Source organism: Rattus rattus, chromosome 17 (genome assembly GCF_011064425.1).
Source record: "Rattus rattus isolate New Zealand chromosome 17, Rrattus_CSIRO_v1, whole genome shotgun sequence".
Lineage (NCBI taxonomy): Eukaryota > Metazoa > Chordata > Mammalia > Rodentia > Muridae > Rattus > Rattus rattus.
The window spans coordinates 45,399,824-45,423,011 of NC_046170.1; the positions used below are offsets into that span (position 1 = coordinate 45,399,824).

At 47.2% G+C, this 23,188-nt stretch overlaps 1 protein-coding gene across 1 annotated transcript in view; it reads right to left on the reverse strand.

Moving 5' to 3' along the window:
* Pcnx2 (pecanex 2) overlaps positions 1 to 19,114 on the reverse strand; it is a 150,676-nt gene extending 131,562 nt beyond the window's left edge. The window contains exons 1-5 of the mRNA XM_032887445.1: positions 18,703 to 19,114; positions 11,911 to 12,116; positions 10,529 to 10,646; positions 9,111 to 9,147; positions 6,279 to 7,556 (exon numbers count right to left, since the gene is read on the reverse strand). Coding sequence (XP_032743336.1) covers positions 6,279 to 7,556; positions 9,111 to 9,147; positions 10,529 to 10,646; positions 11,911 to 12,116; positions 18,703 to 18,855 — 1,792 coding nt within the window. The 5' untranslated portion in view covers positions 18,856 to 19,114. The remainder of the gene's footprint in view (positions 1 to 6,278; positions 7,557 to 9,110; positions 9,148 to 10,528; positions 10,647 to 11,910; positions 12,117 to 18,702) is intronic.
* Positions 19,115 to 23,188: the final 4,074 nt, after the last annotated feature.

Below are 23,188 nucleotides of genomic sequence, written 5' to 3' on the forward strand. Positions count from 1 at the left end.
AGATCTGAACCTACAAACCCTTTTGAGACACACTGGAGGGGAAAGAAAGATGAGGTGGATAAGGTGCTGCTGTGTAAGCATCAGGAGCTCAGTCTGACCCCAGAACCTACCAAGAAAAAAAAAAAAAAAAAGCCAAGCATGGTGGCACACATCCACAACATTGGTGCAGAGACAGGCGGGTTCCTGAGGTTTGCTGGTCTGGCTGAATTGGTGAACTCCAGGTTCGATGAGTGATTCTGTCTCAAAGGATAAGGCGGAAAGTAAAAGAGAAAGACACCTCCTGCCTTCACATATGGATACACATACACACTCATACACACAGTCATACACATACATATGCATAAATGCACATGCACACACGAATGCACACAAGCACACACACAGGCACACACACATATACATATATTTACACACATATGCATATGCACATATGCACATACATAGACATTCACACATACATATACACACATACGCACACATGCACATACGCAAGCACCCATACACAGGCATATGCATTCATGCACATGCACACACGAATGCACACAAACACACACACAGGCACACACACATACACATACATTTACACACACATGCACATACACAGACATTCACACATACATACACACATGCACGTACACAGGCACACACACAGGAGCACACACACATGCATATGAATACATACACATACACACAAACATACACATGGGCACACACAGGTGTGCAAACACACACACACACACACACACACACACACACACCATTGAACTGGACTGCAATGACTGCAGTGTCCAAGAATGTCACCCTCATTGCCACCACAGTCACTCCTTGGATTTTTCACAGTCACTGGAGGAGACTGCCAACCTCTGAGTGGGCCCTGACACCAAGTATTCCCAGCATGTCAGTGGCAAATGTCTCTGGCACAAGAAAACGTTTAGATTTCATCTGACAGTCTGCCAGGCTGGCAATACTCATACTTGTGAAGAAAAGTGTGACACCAGAACCAAGAGTCATGCCAGACTCATCTCGGAAGACACAGAGCGGTATGGTAGGCAGCTCCCACCGCACCCTGCCAGTTCTGGACACATCTGCTCATCTCCAACATCTCAAGACATTCCTCGGGTCAGTACATGAGACACCTCCCCAGGCACTCTCAATCCTGACGTTTGTTCTTATACACTGGAGTTTTTATTTTCCTGCACATGAAATATTTTTCATAAAATGAGCCAATACTGAAAATACCCTGTGTTAATTAGGGTTATATTGCTGTGAAGAGATGCCATGACCAGAGTTTCTTATAAAGTTTCTTATAATTGCAGTTTGGAAGTTTAGTCCTTGTCATCATGGTGACAAGCATGGTGAATGCAGGCAGATGAGTGCTGGGGAGGCAGCTGACAGCTTTGCATCTGGATCAGCAGACAGCAGGAACAGAATGCCACTAGGCCTGTCTTAGGGTTCTGAAACCCCAAAGCCCATCCCTCAGTGACAGGATTCCTCAAACAAAGCCACACCCACTCCAACAAGGCCACACCCACTCCAACAAGGCCACACCCACTCCAACAAGGCCACACCTACTAATAGTGCTACTTTCCATGGACCTATGGGGCCATTTTCATTCAAACCACCATCATTTCCCTTTTAACTATATATTTAAAGAGGAACGCTGTCAAATGCCACTAAATCTCCCAAATCATCCAAAAATAGTCACATCTGTAGATACACCGTAACATATTAACAAGATCCTTGCAAACTTTTAAAGTGTTTTCCTTTCCCGGGGTGTGGTTATTTCTTCAGAATGGAAACACTTTCAGCTGGAGGATGTTTAGAAGCTTTATAAGGTTCCTCCCTTAGGTTTCCAGCAAACTTAGGGTTTGGAGATACTTTTTCAATTGGCAGTCTGCTGGAGGATACTCTGACTTGACATAATGCCTGAAAGTTGTGCAAGAAACCCAGAGGTGAAGTGTTGGTGAGATGTCACTCCAGGTGGGAGGGCTTTATGATGATGCCGCTGCCTTTCAATCACCCATACTTCCATAAGTAACAGCAGTAAGTTCACTCGCTCACTAAAATAGTCTGGGGTGAAAGGTTGCTTTGGTCTGTCCTTGATGCCCTCTCTGAAGCACACAGACAGCTAGCAGTTCGTGTCTTCCCGAGGAAAACCACACACCTAGGTCATAAATAGCTGTTCAACTAGTACCTTTGTGTAGCACATTTAGGGTATGATTTTATAGAATTTTCTAGAAGCCAAGAGGCTGCTCAAGAGAAAGAATGATGAGCAGTTGATATACAAAGAGATCTCTAGTCCATAGCCAAAGCAGCTGGCAACCTTCAGCCTCAGTCCAGGACCAGACTTAGCATGGAGAATTAGCCTGTTAGAAGTCAGGTCACCACGACAATTCAGGAAGCCCTGTTTCCTCTCACGGACTGCGTGCCAGCATTGTTAACGTTTGCCATCAAAGTTGATGACAGACAGACACTATCTCTTTTCTACAGAGATGTCTGAATGAGGATGTTAAATGGCAATGACCCCTTGATTAAGGTCTATATATGGCCTCACTCCCTGCCCAGATGCGACCCTGAGTTTTCTGCAACTCTCACAAACAAGAGGATAAACTTTTGTATACAGTGAAGACATCTGTACTGATTTGCTTCTCTGTTGATGTCACGGGACACTCTGATCAAAAAGCGATTTGGAAAGGAAACAGTTTATCTTAGCATTCAGATTACAGCCCATCATCGAGGGAAGCCAAGGCAGGGACCACAGAGGGATACTGGTTGCTGGCTTGCTTCTCCTGTCCTGCTGATAGCTTTCTTACACACCCCAGGCGTACCTGCCTAGGAACAGCACACCCACAGTGGGCGGGCCTCCTCCACCAATCAGTAATCAAGAAAAGGCCCCAGAGACACGCCCACAGGCTAATCCCATGGAAGCAATTCTGCCAGGGAGGCTCTCTCCCCCTAGGTGTGCCAAGCTGACAATAGTCATCACAACACTTATCTTCCCCTGTGGCCTAGGGTTTAACCTCATCAACTGTGGTTCCATGCTGTGAACTCTGGGGACCGCCTCAGTATCTCATCTACCTCAGTAACCTCTGGCAACGTGACCAGAGAAACACCAAAGCCACTACACACAATTCTTCAGAGACTCTCAAGGGTGACTCTCTTGAGATGCCCACACACTCTCTCATGTGCACTCTTTTTCCCAAATGCCTCTCTATCAACCACAACATTTGTATCTATCTTGAACTTTTTCTCTGACAAATTCCAACCCTGCTTTATGCTGGCTCACCTAGAAGTCCCTGTCTATGGTGCAGGCAAGGACCCCAACTTCACTTGAGTAATGGTCTCTGTAAAGTTCACCTCATGCTGAGCAGGTGACAGCATGGAGCTGAGTCTCTGGCTCCATGCCCTTTGGTCACTGTCACTTCCTCCTTTGGGTTCACACAATCTCAGCCGTCAAGCCTGCTCCACTCACAGAACACCCTTGCTGTGGCTTGAAACTAAAATGCCCCTTGTAAGCTCATATGTCTGAACATTTAGTCTCCAGTTAGTGGTACTGTTTGGGAAGTAGGGTTTGGATGAAAACATCCCCCATACACTTATATATTTGAATGCTTGGTCGCCAGTTGGTGGAACTGTTGAGAAGGATTAGAAGATGTGGCTATGTAGGAGGAAGTCTATCACTTGGGGTTTGTCTGTCTCTTTGTCTCTGTCTATCTCTGTGTCTCTCTGTCTCTGTCTCTCTGCCTGTGTCTCTGTCTCTCTGTCTGTGTCTCTGTGTCTCTCTGTCTCTGTCTCTCTGTCTGTGTCTCTGTGTCTCTGTATCTCTGTCTCTGTCTCTCTGTCTCTGTCTCTCTCTCCCTTTCTCCCTCTCCCTCTCCCCTCCCCCACTCCTACCTCAGGCTTGTGGGTAAAAATGTGAGCTCTCAGCTACATACACCTGTACGCATCTATGCACATAGAGCTGGGGGTGAATATCAGCTATCTTCCTGGGTTAGTCTTACCTCTGTTTTGAGACAGAGTCTTTCACTGAATCTAGAGCAAACTTGACAGTTCAGCTAGACTGGTTCTCTGGTGAGTACCCCAAAGATTCTCCCATCTCCATCTTCCCAACACCAGGATTACAGATGTTCACTGCCATGCCTGGGTTTCTTTTCTCCATAGGTTCTAGAGGATCAGACTAGGCCCTCATGCTCACATGCAAACATTTTTACCAACTGAATCATCACCAATTGCCCTTGTAGGCTCCTTAAGAGAAATGTGCTTTGTGCTGAATGTCCCTGGAAGTCATGTCATCTACACTGTAAGGGAAGAGATAGCTGTTTTAGAATTGTTGGGACTCTAAGAATCAGTACTGTAGGGAAAACAGTTGCTTCTTTTCCTGGAAATAAACATTTTTGGCTTCTAGAGAAGCTAGAAACTCATCGTAAATCCTTCAGTTTCCTGTGGAGTGAGCAGAGGCAGGTGGGGTCTCCCCAATCCAAAAGCCACAATCTGGAAATGCTCCAAGATCCAGAAATTTCTGCACAGCAACATCTGTTGCAAGAGGAAATTTATGCCTCGTGTGACAAGGCACAGTTAGAATACAGGAGCATACGGTCACGCACGGCTGCATATGGGGTAGAGCCTGAACATAAGTGATCATGAGCATACACACGAGTAGCACAGACTTAGGACTTGCCCTGAAAACATCATGGGTAGTTGAACAGACTAAAACCTAAAAACAGCCCAGATCTGAAACATGTCAGTTCCCAAGTGTGGTGGTTTAAAAACGCTTGGCCCAGGGAGTGGCACTATTGGTGATGTGGTCTTGTTGAAAGAAGTCGAGGTGGGCTTTGAGACCCTCCTCCTAGCTGTCAGGAAGATGATGTTCTCCTGTTTGCCTTCAGAACAAGGTGTAGAACTTTCGGCTCCTCCAGCTCCATGCCTGCCATGTTCCATCATCGTGATAATGGACTAAACCTCAGAACCAGTAATCCAGGCCTACTTAAATGTTGCCCTTTACGAGTTTCCTTGGTCATGGTGTCTCTTCACAGCAGTGGAAACCCTAGCCAAGACACCAGGCATGGATGAGGGATGCTCATCACAGCTCAGGGTCAGCCCGTGTCCTAAGTATGGTAGTGGAACTAAGCTATAAGGTTGGGGAGACAGCTCAGTGCATAGACACTTTCCTCACAAGCATGTGGCACTGAGTTCACATTCTCAGGACCTACAAAAATAGCTGGGTGCAGTGGCAGTGCCTGTAGTACCAAAGCTGCAAGATGGGAAGAGGAAACTCACGATCCCTGGAGACTCACAGGCCAGCCACTCTGACCTCTGTAGTGAGGACCAGGACAATGAGAGACCCTGTCTAGAATAGAAGATGTGAGGCATCTGAGGTCTGTCCTCTGACCTCTTTACACTTGCTAGATACACATACACTCCATGTGCACCCACACAAACGAATATGTATGCAACCATGCATGTGAGTATATGCATGAGTACAAATACACAAATATACACACATACACATATATTCACACACATACATATACTCACATATACACACATACACACATATCCACATTTACACATATACACATTTACACATACATATACATACACCCACATACATATACACACATATACACAAACACACACATATACACACATATACACATATCCACATTTACACATACATATACACACATCTGCACACATATACACAAACACACACATATACACACATATACACACATACACACATTTACACATACATATACACACATTCGCACATATACACACATATACATAAATACACACATAGATACACACATACACACATATACAGACATATACACACATTTATGCATTACATACACACACACATGCACAAACATGTATATATACACACATGCACAAATGCACAGATACACATATATACACACATGCACAAATGCAGATACACATATATACACACATGCACAAATGCACAGATACACATATATACACACATATGCACACATACACACATACGCACATATACACATACACACATATAAATGCGTAACACATTTATGCATACATACACAAATATATACACACATATTTACACATATAACATACACACACATACACACATTTATGCATACACACACACACACACACACACACACACACACACACAGACACGCACACCAAAAGGCCCCCTGAGAGATGACACCAAGATTGGATAACATGGGCAATGGGCAGACTGACACCCCTGCTGTGATGTCATCAGAGAGAAGCGGGTGGAGCCTCACCTTCAGGACCCTGATTTACTCCTTTCTGCTCTGCTGTGGAGTCTGGCGCCACTGCCTTAGATGTACTGATGGATTCCAAGAGGGAGACAAACTCCAGGAAGTTGGATTCATTTGGAATCTGTCCTTCCTTGGCCTCCAGGTCTGACTTGGAGGTTGGGATGGGTTTCTCGCCGTCACTGACCACCTCCTTGGTGCTCCTACTCAGGAAGACATCGGTACCGCTGTCCACACTGAGCACGCGGGCATGCCTTTTCTCATGGCTGCTCTTACAAGAGGCCGGGTCCAGGTTTGCTGGGCCCTCCCTGCTCCCCTCAGACTCAGGGTCCGCCCTGGGTGTGAGTGGCACAAGCGTGGGGCCTGGAGTGGGACTCCCGTCCTTGGTGCTACACTCCCCAACCCCGGAGCTGGAACGACGATCAGGCGACATCACCTCCATCCTCTCTGGGGTCCTTTCTCCTCCATTCCCTTCAGGACAGGAGGGCCCTCCTCCTCCTCTCCCATCTTCAGTTAACTCGAGGGTGATGAGAGGGATTCTGGCCTGCTCAGGGTCTGCGGGATCGGCTCCTCCCGGGCCAGCATTCTCTGCATTGGGCCTGACACCGGTTCTGTCAGAGCTGGTCACCCTCAGGTGCAGGGAGCTCTCTGGGTCACTAATGGAGTTTGGGGTGCTGCTCATGGTGATTACTATCCTAATGGGTTCATGCAGACTCAGTGGCTCTCCAGGCTGGGAGGTGTCAATGAGGGTCACCTCGACCTCGCCATCTGAGTCAACCACTTCCGGGTTCGAGGGCAGTTCCACTTGACCGGAAGTCCGGGTCAGCTCCTCCTCTGTGGGTTTGGCTATGACCGTGTTGCACTGACAGCAGCTGCAGCTCAGGCTGTCCTGAGGTGATCTGCTCTGTGGCTGTGCCCTGGTGGGGGCATGGGGACAGTTGGGCTGTGGAATCAGAACTGAGTGCTCACTGCCCCATGGCTGGAAGGAGATGTCAGTTTCTAGTAAGTCATACTGGGACAACGACAGATGTGGCAATTTCTTCAAGGCTTCAGTGTTCACCAGGCCACTCTCGGACCTGTGGCGGGCTGGACGCTGGGCAGTGCCCCCTGACTGTTTCACTCTTCTTGCTGGGAAGATCTCTGTGGTAACTGGCTTCACTGGGCATGGCGGTCTGGGAGTGGGTTCTGGAGTACGCCCCTGAGAAGCAGGTAGACTTTCTGACTTCATGCCAGGTGAGGTAGATGACACCAGTGCCTCAGGTTGATCCTCTGACAGAACGACACCTGACATGGATGATAAGGTGATGTGAGACACATCTGTGGTAATGTTTAATACCTGGAAGTGAAACATTCAAAACCCAAAGGTGCCAAGATGTTTCTGTGTGTGTGTGTGTGTGTGCGTGCATATGTGCATGAGTGTATAGTGTGTACATGTGTGAGTATGTGTGCACATGTGTGTGCATGTATGGGCACTCATGAGTATATGAATGTGCATTTGTGAGTGTGTGTGCATGTGCATGTGTGTGTATGTGTATGAGAGTGTGCACCAATGAATGTGTATGTGTGTGGATGCATGAGTGTGTGTGTGTGTATATGTGTGTATGTGCACCCATGAGTGTGTGTATGTGTGTGTATGTGTGTGTACAAATGTGTGAGTATGTGTATGTGTGTGCATGTGTGAGTGTGTGTATGTGTGTGCATGTGTGTGTACAAGTGTGTGTGTATGCGTGTGCATGCGTGAGTGTATGTACATGTGCACATGGCTGCATACACTTGCATGCATAATTGCACTCACACTCATGTGAGCATGTGTGCACTTGCACCTGTATGTGGAGGACCAAGGTCGACTTCAGCTGCCGTTCTTTCAGATGCCATTCACCTTGTTCTTTGAGACAGGGTCTCTCACATTGGCCTGACACTCACACACTGGGCTAGGTGTTGGCCAGTGAGCCTAAGGGATCCCCTGTCTCTGTCCCCTCAGTGCAGGAACTGTAAGTACATACATAACACCCAGCTTTTTGTGCAGCTTCTGGGGATTTGACTTGGGTCCTCATGCTTATGTGGCAAGGACTTTGTCTTCTGAGTGGTCTGAGCCCCTAGGTGCTTATTTGACAGGATGCCCTTCTACTGTGGCTTTGGAGACATCTATATTTACAACTGTGACTCATGCCTTTTTTCTTTGCTTTTGCTGAGGCCTCAAGAGGCAGAGCAGCATGGCCTAAATCACAGGTTCAGGCCTTGTGGTCGGGAAGGGCGGGGCTCTGCTCTCCGCTACCTTCTCATCTTGGGCAAGTTACTCGATCCCTCTAAACCAAGGGAAACGACTGTGGTCCAGTGGGCAGGTTAGACAAGCTCCTTCTTTGCTCTGGGGGACCATGGTGTGCACCACAGAATGCTTAAGTATTATCCTGACTTCTTCCTGCTGTGTGTAGCTGCACTCTGTCCTCATTGTGACAATCAAAAAGCTTTCTGCATGGTCACATGTCCCTGGCGAGCAGAACCCTTCAAGAAAGACTCACAGCTCTGACCCTAACACCTTCACCTCAGAGCTGAAGGGACAGCTCAGAGTTAAAAGTGTTCACTGCTCTTGTAGGGGAGCCTACCTAGTTCAGTTCCCAGCACCCACATCAAGCAATTCAAAACTGCCTGTAACCCGAGCTCAGGGGGATCTGGCACTCTCTTCTGGCCTCTGTGGACACCTGCACTTACTTGTGGAAGCTTGTGTACACACACAGAAATGCACACACATACACATGACTAAAATACATCTTTTTAAAGGGTTTTTATTTCCCTGAGGGTGCAGCTGTGATTACATATCAAACAACGAAAACACTCTACCTTTGAGGTCTTCTACTGTCTCCTGCGCCGGCAACTCCTGTGGAAACAGAAAGCAAACATCAAGATAGAGTCAGCCCACTGCAAATTCCACACAGCCCACACAGCTCGACCACCCTTCGCCCTTCAGTGGCAGCTCAGTCTGTCTAACTGGTTCACAGGCAAGGGACACCTCAGCCTCTGTGCTTCTGAAGAATTATAAAATGGGCAAGGAACATGGATTCTGAAGCATGTCTAAGGGCAGACGTCCTCCCAAGATGGCTGCACCATGACAGAAAGGAGGGGGATGCTAATGAAGACATGAAAACCAGAAGGGATAAGGCATACCAATCGTGGAGACCTATAAAGCCCACGTACGTGAGAGGTAATATATTGGGATTCCGTGAAGCAAGATTTAATGCAGAAGGCATTAAAACAAAGAGATGGCAGTCCTTATAAGTAGGAAGTGTGAATGTAAATGTTGCTTTGCCGTCCTCAGATGAAGTGATGAGAGAGCCATCCCTAAGCTTTTGAATATATGGCTTGGGCTGAGCCCAGAGTATTTCTGTCTAACTATCCCTAGGCCTGGAAGCTTCTAGGCTTCATACAACCTAATCTTCTGCAAGCCTGGGCCTTGAAGGCTTCACCTTCCAGCCTCTGTCTGCAAACCTAGGCCTAGAATGTTCCAGCCTCTGAGATTTACTGCTGAATAAACTCACTCCTTTTAGCTCTTTCTGAGCTCTAGCCCACTGGTTCCGCTCAACTGCACTGGCTCAAACCCCTCTCCATGCTGACTGATTCAAATTGGCTTCTCTCCGCTTCTAGCTCGGTTGCTCTGCCTGGAAAAAATCAGCCTCTGAACTCCACGAACTGAGTTGCTCCCAACCGAACAGAACTGCTCTGAACAACCTTCTCTCCCTCACTGCTTTCAAATCGCCTCCCTTTCCTGTCCTTGTGAGAGTTGGTCGCATCCTATCTCTGACTCATTCTGTCCAGTTTTTCTCTGATTTGTCACTTTGTCTGCCCCTCAATTAGACATCGTTATTTGGGATTAAAGGTATACTAGTGGTGTGTCTGTATCCCAGCCAGATCCTATCTTTGGATGTGATCCCTTGCCCGAGCAGGCATGTTGCTGGATTAAAATTCCTCTATAGGGAAGCACTGACAATCCGAGGGCTTCATGGCTGACTGGAGAAGACGAAAGGAGGGAAGAGCTTTGCATCACAGTTCTCTGACAGGGAAGATAGCATGAGAGGCTGCTGGTGTTCTGGAAACACACAGTAGGTGAAATCGGATGCCCCAAGTGTACCCAGGTGCCATTTCCACAGCCCACAGCATGAGAAATACAAGGGGCCAGTACAACCCACCGCTCCCCACCCCATCCCGGATGGAGGCTTTACAGTAGGGAGTGAACACCAAAACAACAGGAAGAGGTCACCAACCAATGGCCCCGAGGAATGCTGGGAGTGGACACTCTGCCCTCGGGAACTACAGCAGAGGGGTGGTGTGGTCAGGCTCCGAGGTTCCTCCTTCTTGGTGCTGTGAATCTGCCTGTTATTGCTGTCCCAGGGTGAGAGGAGCAGATGTTACTGAGAAGCAGGTTCTTCCACGTTCCGCCCCTCGGGTCTGTTCCTTACGTACAATCTTATTTTGAACAGCACATAAACTTTCCTCTAAACTTAGAAGACACACTCTTATCCATCCTCCCTCCTTTGCTTCCTCCCTGCTCTCCCCGTGTGCATGTGTGTGTGTGTGTGCATGTGTGCGTGCTTGCTTGCGTGTTTGTGTACATGTGGGAATGTATCTGTGGAAGCGAGAGAACTCAACCTCAGGTATAGCTCAGCTGCCATCTACTTGGTTTGTTGAAACAATGTTTCTCATTGGTCTGGAACTTGCTGGTTTGTCTGGGCCAGCCACCAACAAGCTGTAAGGAGCTGTCTGTCTCCAGAATCCCCAACAACCGGATCACAAGCTTCTATCATCTAACACCGTGCCTGGCTTTTTTTTTTTTTTTTTTTTTTTGGTTCTTTTTTTTTTTGAGCTGGGGACCGAACCCAGGGCCTTACGCTTCCTAGGCAAGCGCTCTACCACTGAGCTAAATTCCCAACCCCTGTGCCTGGCTTTTTAAAATGAATTCTGGGGATCAAGCCCAGCTCCTCACATACCCTCCCCTGCCTGGGAGACACAGCTTCAGAGACAAACTATAAAAAGTGAAACAAGCTTTGTGTCCCTAAGTTTCCCTCGTGCTCTGATCCCTGGCCTCCATGTGACCTCTGCCTCAACACTCACTATTCCTTAAGATTCTTTGATGTCCTCTGTGAATCTAAAAAGCAAGATAAAATACTTAGATTATTTCCAATTGTTTAGCCTAAGTCAAATGAACTTCGGATCCTAGGGTAAAGCTAGGTTGATGACCAGGTAAAACATCCAGAGTGTAATAAAAAAAAAATCAATTCTATTAAGTTTCTATTCTATTAAATATAAGCGAAGTATATAGACCCATGTGTGCCTGGAATCTTCACCCTTATATATAACTCATAACTAGAAGGCAACTTCTATTTTATTTTATTTTGAACCTAAATTTCAAGTAGCACACATTGGCCTGGAATTCACTGCGCACCTATAGGTGACCTTGAACTCCCAATCCTCCCACCTCCACCTTCCACGCACACAAACCACTATACCAGATATCCTTGGCGCCCAGCATCCAACCCAGGCCTTTATGTGCGCTAGCCAAGTGCTCAACCCCACCACAGCTGCAACACTGTAACTAAAAGCAGATTTTTTTTCCTTTGGGAGCAGGTGCTTTTCTGGACAAGGATACCTTGGGATTTTGTGCCTGGCGGGTTGCTGGCTGCTGGCTTCTCCCTCTGGCCTCCGCTTGCTTCTCTTTCTTGGGGATCGGTGCTGGATTACTTCTCCCTTGTCGAACATGAGGTGCAGGCGGTAGCTGATAAGTTTGATGACTGTAAAGAAGATAGTCACAGAGCCGCAGTAGAACAGCGCTGTGAGGAGATTTGGAGGAAAAGCCTGTGGGAAAGAAGAGGAAAGGGACGCTCTTGCCAGCAGGCTTCCACTTTGCTTTAAACCTTTAAGCATAGTCAGCTCTTAACTGAGCACACAAGTCAGGGGAGATATCAAGTGCTTCTGGCTTGGGAACACTTTCTGGTTAGAATATCAATGGAAAAGGGGTTATATTATCTAGTTACTTTTGGTTTTTCTTGCTTCCCGAGTTCTCATCAGTGACTTTGATGACCAATGTTTCTCCTAAGCTCTTCGATTTTATATATGAATGTTTTATTACTGAAATTCAGATAACAGAGGATGTTATGAGGAGTAGCAGGATTCAACCTTGACACAGTGTATGAACCATTCTATGCACCAGTGTGCTGTTAGCCCATGAGTTAAAATAGGGCAGGGAGCATAGCTCAGTGGCAAAGCATTTGCCTGTGTGGAACCCTAAGCTCAATTCCAAGCACTGAAAGAAAAAGATAAAACAAAACAAAACAAAACCTATTGAGGCTGGAGAGTTGGCTCAACTTGTAAAATGCTAACCACACCAACATGAAGACCAGAGTTCAGTCTCTGCAACTCACATGAAAAACCCAAGGCACTGTAGCCTACACTGATAACGCCAGTGCTAAGAAGACAGAGCCAGGAGGATTCTGGGAGCCCAGTAAGCCCTAGGATGCTAGCATCTCTAATTCCCACTGCAATCCTTGCTGCCACCACCCACCCCTCATCTTTAAAACTACACCTGGATTTACTACTACTTAATATCAGGTCTCAAACCATAGATACTGTTAACAACTCAGGTAATAAAGTCGGATACAGTTTAAAAATGTAACAAGGAACTTCAGAGCAAATGTCTTTGCTCAGCTGGTGCAGTGACTCAGATGGACCCACACATAAGAAAACTGTGGAACAAGCCACTGTTGTGACCAATGCCTGACTAGAAGCAGCTTAAGGGGCGGGGGGGGGGCATCTTAGCTTGCACTTTAAAGGGATACAGCCCAGTGTGGAGGGGGAAGCATGGGACCAAGCAGGGAAAGATGCCGGTGGGACTCCAAACCTCTACAAATCTTGAAACAGGAAGCAGAGAGTGGACAGGAAGTAGACCTAGGTAGGCTATATAACCTCAAGGCCCACCCTCAGTGAACCACTTCCTTCAGTGAGGATTCAACTCCCCTTTAGACTCCACAGTCTTCCGAAACAGAGCCATTAGCTAGGTAGCCTGCGTTCTAACAGGTGAGTCTGTGCGTGACACTTCACATAGCAACCATGGTGACTTTCCAGCAGGATCCCTTGGGGGATATTTCGTACGGCAGACTTTTTCCTTCTCCCCTGGTTATTAACTACCTTGGTCTTTATTTTAGAAATAACAAAAGAAAAAGATCATGGGCTATGTTTTAGCTTTCTTCCATTTCTTCCCTCCCACCCCCGCCAACTTTTCATATGTGGGTATGGTGTATGCACGGCTGTGTGCATGTTAGGTATGCATGGTGGCATGCGTGGGGTGCTTATGGGCATGGATGAATGTGCACATGGAAACGGGAGGCTGAGATCTGGAATCACCATCCTCCCTCCTCCTCCACCTTATTCACTGAGGCAGGGTGTTCCAATCAAACCCAGAGCTCACCGACATGGCTAGTCTCACTTAGCCAGCTTGATCGGAGGATGCCCTGTCTCTGCGTTCTGAGGCCGGAATTTCTGGTGGGTTTGGCCACTGACCTGATGGTCTCTGCGGATTCTGAGGATCCGAACTCACACTTGCTCTTCTCGTAACTGCTGAGCCTCCCCCCGCTTCTTCCATCTGTCTTCTCTTTTGAGATGGTAAAGATTCGGGAGATAGATATAGATATGGAGATATATATATATATATATATATATATATATATATATATATATATATATATCTCAGAGAGTTAAAGGACTAAAGGATTCTCAATAGCCCTCAAAGACCAAAAAGTCTACATTTCCTTTCTATATTTAAGACAAATCAATAGCCATAAACGAGCTAAAGCCATTGTTGCTAGACCTAATGCTCTATAATTTGTTTCTCGATGCTGAGGTATGAGGGATTCTAGAGGTGACTATCACGCCAGAAGATGGATGACAGAGGGGAGGGAGGGAGAAGACTCTGAAGATCTGAGGCAAGGAGCTGCAAGCTTGAAGGGCTGAGGGTTTCTGATGCCAGAGGCCTGAGAATTTTAATACCAGCTGCTGGCCAAGAGCAGAGAGCCTGAGAGCCTTCTCACCCTTGTATTAGCTGAGCGCCCCAATACCGGATGTCTTCATTAGGGTTTTACTGCTATGATCAGGCACCATGACCATGGCAAGTTGTATAAAGGACAACATTTAACTGGGGCTGGCTTACAGGTTCAGAGGTTCAGTCCGTTATCATCAAGGTGGGAGCATGGCAGCATCTATGCAGGCAGCACTGAGAGTTCTACATCTTCATCTGAAGGCTGCCAGTGGGAGACTGACTTCCAGGCAACTGGGAGTAGGGTATTTAAAGCCCATGCCCACAGCGACACAGCTGCTCCAACAAGGCCACACCTACTCCAACAAGGCCACACCTCCAAATAGCGCCACTCCCTGGGCCAAGCATATACAAACCATCACACTGAAGCTGCGTTCAGAAGCCAGTAGGCACCGCCTGCTGCTGCCCAGTGCTGCAGGAAGCTGAGGATTCCAAGAACTGCCAAGATGCTGGGGCCAGTAGAGGTTAAAAGGCCAGAAGTTTCTAGAGTGTGGTTCTCAACTTGTGGGTCATGACCCCTCTGGGGGATCCACGGACCCTTTTACCGGGGTTGCTGAAGACATGGGAAGATATTTATACTATGGTTCATAACAGTAGCAAAACTGCGGCTATCAAGTAGCAACAGAAATTTTCTATGGTGTGTGTGTGGAGGGGTTTCATCACAACATGAGGAACTGCATTAAGGGTCACAGCATTAGGAAGGTTTAGAACCTCTGGCCTAGATTAATGGGCTTCTGCTCTCAGAGCTTGAACTGTAGCTTCTGGGTCTCCCAGCCCACAGCTTGGGCTGCAGAGAACCCAGGATTCCCATGGTCAAATTGCATTTCCTTTAGTACTAAGAGTCCCCATCCAAGTAGGGGAGAAGAGCCAGGGGCAGATGACTGATTACAGCTGCACATCAAAGGGATTCCGAGGGCGATGGATGGAGGTGCCTGCCACCGAAGCATGAGGACCCCAGGGGCCCCTAGCTATACACGAGGCAGTTTATTCTTGCAATCCCAGATCTGGGGAGGCAGAGAGGGAAGAATTTCTGGAACTCACTGGCCGAACAGCCTAGTAGAATTGGGGGACTCCAGGTTCTAAAGTGGAGAGCAATTGAAGAAGATACCCCCCACACACACACACCACAATGTGTCCCCTAGGCATTCATGGTTCTCGAGGACATATCACTCGGACAGAGGAAATGACATCATCTATAACAGAACACAGTTAGAGGGAGCAAGGTCAAGGAGCTCTCCCTTAAGAAGAAAACCAACCGAGAAAGCTTGGAAGAACAGAGATGCAAAGTCGACTTCTTAAGTGCCACGGCGGTGAGTATCTTAAACCCGAGTACCGCACCCTCTGAGTTTAAAACTGCTGGGGATGAAGCACGTAGTTTTCAATTCGCTTATTACCGACTGCAGAGAGGGAATATATACTTCACAACACAGAAACTGGGCAGACTCTGCCCTGACCAGTGACCACGGTCAACGGCAGCATCAACGGGCACAGGGGTGGGAGAATACGCCATGCCCCTCTGGTGTGCTGCACAAGGACACGGCCTTGCTTGGTATCGCCGTCCCAACCCCCTAGTCACACAGGTGATCCCAGAAAACGGAAACGCAAGTTAAGAAACGCTCTATAAATGTTATCAATTCTATAAAACAATTTTAAATGCCACCAAAGCCAAAAGGACCCTCTGGAGTCAAGGTTAATTAACGACCTAGGAGCCTTGCAAGATTCTCTACTGAATCTTGGATCCAGAAAAGGCAAGGTGCCCTTCCACCCAGGACAGGAGGGGGGAATCTATATAGAAAACAGACGTAAGACAAGAGAGTCATTTCAGCCATTGTCTTGATGTAAGGATGTCATGGTGACTGTCAGCCCTCTCGAGATACACAGCATTGCCATGACCCAGGCTGTGTCTCATGGCTCATCACTCATTTTGAAATACTATACCATGTATATATTAATACATAAAGAAGGCAGTGAGGTAGATGTGTGAAGCTCATGATGGAAAATCCCGTCCATTTCAGGAGCTCTAGAGTCACATACAACACAAGCCTCTGGGCACGCCTGAGAGGGACGTTCCAGACTGGGTACTTGAGGTTGGAGAACCCATCCTAAAGGTGGATGGCCCCACCCCACGTGCTGGGACTCGGTGAGCTGAGCACCAACATCCTCCTCTTTCTGCCTCCTGACGAGTACATAACATGACCAGCGGCTCACACTTCTGTCTCCAGGTCTTTCTCGCCACGATGGACTGCACCCTCCAACTGTGAGCTTAAGTAAACCTTCCTTCTCTAAGCTGCCTTTGTGCGGTAATTAATACACGTCGTAAAATGCCGAGAATCGTTTGTTCTAGTGAACATGGTGTAACATCCCTTGTACAAGTCTCACAACTTTCCTGAATGTTAGACATTTCCCCCCACACTAACAACTGGAGGCCAGGGACGTTGGTACACTCCTGTCATCTCAGCACTTAGGAGGGAGTGGCAGGAGGTTCAGAGGCTGAAGGAAAGCCTGGGCTGCATGAGACTCTTGTCTCCAAACACAAAAACAGCAGCAAAACAAAACAAAATCCTTGGGGATAGAAACGAATCCATATCCTATCTCAAGCTTCTTGTGTTTATTTAAGTATATTTTTTTGTACTGAAAGTTGAACTCAGACTCCTAGTGGTTAATACGCGCTATAAGGTCTATTCTAGACGATTTCCCTCAACGCGTCCTACCACCTTCTCTATTACATGACAATCTCACCTCTTTTCTTTCAGCAGTGGGCAGACACCCTGACCTACTCACTTTGGAGTCCTGCCCTGGGCTGGAAGGGCCCCTGACCTCATGGTCCATCTGTCTCTTTCTCTTCTTTGAGATCATCGCACCCAGAAGACCAGGTGGTCATATACATGGGCCGCCACCACCCTCTGGAGAGGCCCCCACTTAGAAAACTAAGGTCTAGGTAGGTCCAGTGTCAGTCTAATAAGCCTGTAAGTCCAGGTCCAAGCCAGACTGTCCCAAAGAAGACTTCCTAGGTTCTGTCTGGTTGAGCTCCACTGTTCCCATTAACTAGTTCTAGTGACCAGTAAGATAGCTCAGTGAGTAAAGGCGCCTGCCACCAACCCTGATGACCTCACTTTGATTCATGGATCCCACATAGTGGAACCCCTGCCTAGTTGTCATCTGACCTCTCTGAGTGCTTTCGAGTATGTAAACACGCACGCACGCACGCACGCATGCACAAATAAATAAATCTCTTGTTCTACAGCTGAAAAAGTAAAAAGTCAAAGTAAGTAAAGTTCTTCTAACATCCCAGAACTGGGACAAGCTGGATCCAGAATTCAACTGAAGTAGTCTGCCTTCAGAACCACAGCTCTGGACAAACTGCCAGAAAAAAGAGCTAGGGTCTAGGGGTGCCAAGCCACCAGGCATCTCAAATGTCGTCAGACTCAGGATCTGTCAGCCATGCAAACTCATTGAAGATTTTGTGGAGGAGAACATGATCACGCACTGTTCACAGGCACAACAGAGTCAGCTCCCTCCGTCCCCCTCACATCGGCAAGTAAACGATGGGCAGCTTTTTAAGGGAGCTTCATCGTGCCTTCAGATACCTATATGTTTAACTGACCTATGAAGGTCATAGGTAACCATTCAGCAAATATTCACTACCCCACATTGGTGGCCAGCCCAGAGGAGGAGTTGCCACTCTGCTCTATGTCATATTCCTATGACACTTATCCACTCCTGTGTTTTTATTTTTTTTAATTTTTTTTCTCAGACTTCTCTACACCGTGGCGTTCAAACTGCAGAGCGATTGATGGTGGGATCTTCCTAAAGCAAAGCAGGAAGAGTAGAAAAAACGACTAACAACAGAAATCAGGTCGCCTGGGGGGATTCATACTGCCTGCCTTTTCATTGCGACCGCACCTGATGTGTTTGTTATAGCTGATATCATCCGGAGCCATGAGGCCTAGGGTTGGTACCCACAAGCCAGTCTAAACAGTTCCGACAGCAGGGCCTGACTCATCCAGGCAGCCCGCATCCATTCTTAATGAGCCCACTGTCCCCAAAGTCCTACATACTTCTCTTTTTCCTGCGACTCCCCTGTGCCCTGCAGGACTGCTGTCCCCAAAACCCCTCCCTCATTCTTCAGTCCCTACTTCTCAAAAGTCACCCTCCTCTTCCCAATCTGGGCTCCTCTGTGACTCCCCCTCCCCTTCTTTTTCGTAACCTTACTTCCTATTTAGTTTTCTGTCTCCTTCCTTTCCTTCCTTCTCCTCCCCCTTCCTTCTGTTAATTTTCCTTTCCGCTTCCTGTTTCTCCTCTTTTTCCTTTCCTCCTCCTCCTCCTCCACCCATCCCTAAACTGGGGACTCACCAGGTGCAGCGCCAGCGGTAGCAGGAGCAGGAACAGCCACAGGTAGAGGTGGCAGCTGTTGGTGAATTTGCTATGCTCCGGGTCGTGGTACCAGCCCCCTGTGAGCGCGGCCCACACGCCCTGCCTGAGCAGCTGCAGCACCTGGGACGCCATGCCCGCCGAGTCGGGCAGGAGCCGCGGGCGCCCTGGGGCTCAGCGCCCTGAGCTAAGCACCCTGGGGTTCAGTACGCCCGTGCGTAACCGGGTGCTCCAGTCGCGCCCCCGCCCCCGCCCCCGCCGCCGCCCAATCCGCGGCAGAAGCTGAAAACCACGGACCGGCACAGCGCGGTGCTGGAGCCGGCTGGGGCTGCCAGGCAGGTGCGCGCCATGTCCAAGGGAAGGAGGATTTTCCCATCATGCTCCGCGATGGCTGCTCAAGGATGCTCCCGCGGCTCCGCCCCGTGCCCACCCAAGTCTGAGAAGGAGCTCAGTTTTTCTCTCTCTCTCTCCTTGGTGCCTGGGGCTCCACCTGCCTTTTTCCCTGGGTCTCCCAAGAGTGAGTTTGCAAGAATATTCCCGTGTGAGAGCCACAGACAGGAAACTCCTTGACTTTTGTTTTTGTTTTGTCGCCTGCCCCAAAGGTTTGTATAACCTCGAGGCCTAGGCTTGCGGCACTCAAAGCGATGTCCTCTGAGCTCCACCTGCGAGGCTTTGGTCCCTGTGACCTTGGCTGGCTATAGACTAGCGGCTCTGAAGTTTTATGTGCGACATGATCTGCTCCCACTGACTTCGTTTTCACCCTGACTTTTCTCCTCCGACCCCGATTACCCAATTGGGCGCACAGAAATGATAGCCGTCGTTCTGAAACAATCGTCGGAGCCCAAGTTAACCACACATTTTTACTTTACATTGTTTTATCTTACTGGTGAGGCACGGTCTCACTCTGTAGACTGAATTGGCTTAGAAGGGATTGTGTGGCTCGGGCTGGCCTGAAAGTTCATGGCAATCCTCCAGAGTATTAGGATTATGAACATAAGCAACTACATCCAGCGCTCTGCCTTTTGATACATTTCCCGAACATTATCCAGGATAACAATCTACCATTTCAACCAGGAGAGAGATCAGGGGGAAGAAGGGAGGAGAAAGAGAAGAGCAGATTTTGATTGCGGCGCTAGGTGGCGCTAGATCGCTGCCAGAGTAGAGTGAAGTCCATTATTGGTATCCAAACAGGCAAGGATTAATAAACAGGAAGAATTCAATACAGCAGAAGGCTTGTTCACAAAATGACGGCTCTAATTCTTACTTACGTTTGTTTGCTCCTCACATGTGTCAGTGTGCATTCTGTGTGTCTTGTGGGGATATTGGTTTGCTTTTGGTTCTTTCTTTCTTTCTTTCTTTCTTTCTTTCTTTCTTTCTTTCTTGTAATTTTCTATACGAGGGTTCCTGAAGGACAGGATAGAAATAATGGAAGGGAGATTTTGAGTTTCAGTTGAATCCGTTTTGAAGAAATGAGAAAATGACTTTAAATATTAAAGTAATGTGCCACCATCCCAAACTCAAAGTGAGATTTTAAGAAAACCAAACAAAAGTCAGCTTTAAAGTCAATCCTAGGACCTTGACTTCTGTAGACATAAAATGAAGAACTGATGTACACTGTCTCCCAGAGACGAGGAAAGTACATAAAAAGCAGCTAAAACCAGCTGTTTCCAACTCCCGAAATGCCGTAAAGCCACAGACAAAATGGAAAATAATTTATTTAAAACATATATTAATCAAAGCAGCTCTTCGTTACAGGAGCTGCCTTCTCCATTCCAAGCAAGAACCCTGCCCTGAGTTAGGAAAAGGTAAAAGGGACCACAGGCAACAACCTGAATCCCCACAGCCCTGTAACGGAAGTTGTTATGAACATGTTATATACGTTGTTCCCTTTGTCCTGATGTCTGCTTAAAAGGACCGCAGAAAAATGTAAAAACCATACAACTGTGGCCAGTGAAATGGCCCAGAGGCTTCGAGAATTTTCTGTTTTTGCAGACCACCAGAGTTTGAGTTTGTAAATCTAGCTCCAGGAGACCTGACACTCCCTTCTGGACTTCAAGGGCACTGGTTATAGGCACAGCAGACATAAGCACAGTCAAGACAGCCATGCACATAAAAATAAATGAATCATTTTGAAAATTGGTTGTCATCTTCAGGCACTGGGCACTTATCAACAGCCACTGAATCATTCTTTGCAGAGAAAAGAAATGGTGTGTGTGTGTGTGTGTGTGTGTGTGTGTGTGTGTGTGTGTGTGTATGCGTGTGTGTTTCCAATATCCTCAAGGTGGTTCACAACCATCTGTAATGTCAACTCCAGGGGAACTGATGCTCTCTTCTGACTTCTCAGTGCACTGCATGCACATGTGCACACACATAAAGAAAAATAAAATAAATCTTTTTAAAAAAGCAAATGCTAAAGTATTATATATAGAGATATATAGATAGATAGAGATAGAGAGAGACAGAGGGACAGAGACAGAGAGAGAGTGACAGAGAGACAGAGAGAGATGGAGAGAAACAGAGAGAGAGATAGAGAGAGAGTATATGCCAAGTGGTGGTGATGTGGTACTTGTATCCCAGTAGTCAGAAGCCAGAGACAGGTGGATCCCTCTGTGGGTTCAAGACTAGTCTGGTCTACATAGTAAGCTCTAAGACATCCAGAACTACATAGATAGAGATAACCTTGTCTCAAAGATAGTATGTGCATGTGTGTGCATGTATGTATGTATGTATTGGGTATGCATGTATGTGTGCATGTATGTATGTATATGTAAAGTGCCGGATATATATATGCACAAACTTGTCTCTCATGTACAATTAGGTCTGCTCTTGGAGATATAAAATTAAACCCTGAAGCAAGAAAACAGATGGCCAGAGGATGGAGGGAATGTGGGGGAGAAAATTAACTTTTAGGTATAAAAACATGTATTTTTCTCATATCTTTATAATAAGTATGTATGAGAAACGAAGTGGTAGTTGCACTTAGATTTTTCTTGGTTCCTGTAAGGTAGATTCTAAATACAGAAAACACTAAAAAGGAAATGAAGAAAGATGACTCAGAGAAAACTAAACAAATGGGAGAAAATCATTGTCTTTTCTAGAAATCACTGTAGAATCAACCCCAGTGGGGAAGCAGGTTTCCTGTGCCCAAGTTAGTATGGAGGAGAATGTATTTGCTTGATAAATGAAGCTGGCTGAGGTAAAGCTGGCCATCGTGGCTTTGGGCCTAGACACCCTTACAGAGAAAGCAGTGAATACCTAGACTGGTTCAGGATCCAAACCACATCCCAGAAGGGAGACTGTGCAACACTCTTATAGGATGGGAACACATACGAGGTCAGGGGAGCGCGGTGGGCTGTTGCATTGACCAGTCACAGTTTGACACAGGGGTTAAGCAAGGAAGTTAATGTTGGTGACTGGGCCTTAACCCCACCCCCGACTCAAGAGGTCTGATATTTGGAGAAAACCATCGCTTTCACCAAAGGAGAAAAATAAATGGATCTGACAATGAATGTATGCAAGGCAGAAGCATCCGCCAGCAAAATAAATGGGGGAGTGCCCGGTTTTTAAAACTTAATAGAAAATAAACAAAGCAACCAATATAAGCCCATCTTTGTAGAGGCATTCTCTCTATATATTTTCTTCTTAAAGTATTATATATATATTTCTCTAGACTTCGAGTTAACACCTGTAGAACACTGTAACGAATCAGCCCTTATGGTTGGAAAGAGTCAAGGACATTATAACTAAAATGCAACAAAAACTGAAGGAGCAGGCGGCAGGTGGACAGGCTGGTGCCAGAGCGGAGCCCAAGGTCACGAGCACTGTAGTTCTGCGTAGGCAGGGATATCAGCAAGGATGGAGGGTGACCTCGGCTTTCGGGAAGCCCTCAGCCTTTCACGCTGTAGCAGCGCTTAATGAAGTGGTCCATTGTTCTTCTCCCCAGCCCGGTTGTAATCTGTAACTCCTAGGCTCTATCTGCAAGGCTGCAGCTTGGCCCCCGGGGGATTAAAGTAACAAATCTTACAACTCAGGATGACTTTGTCTCAGGCACAGCGCCAGCTGAAACCCAGAATAAACAGTAAACGGATACACAATCAGCACTCAGAGCTATGCCGGTAACTCTTGTTCCTGTCATTCATTTAACTCCTCATATCAATGTTTGCGAGGATGGAGAAAGAGGGAGGGGCAAGAGCATCAGGCTAAATCCCAGTCTCACAAGGCACTGGAAAAGCACCGTACGCTTCTTCACTGACTTCTGACTAAGAAACTGAGACCTCCAGAAAACAGCAGCTTCCAAACACTCACTTGTGGTGCTGGCTGCTTCCTTTCCACACTTGCTCAAATCCCTCTGTCTTCTAAGCCTTTGCTCAAGTCTTAATTTCTGCATGAGGCCTCTCTGTCCACCCTTTTGAAGATCTCCACTGGCTCCCGTTCATGCCTCCTCCTCTAACTCTTCCTGACCCATCGT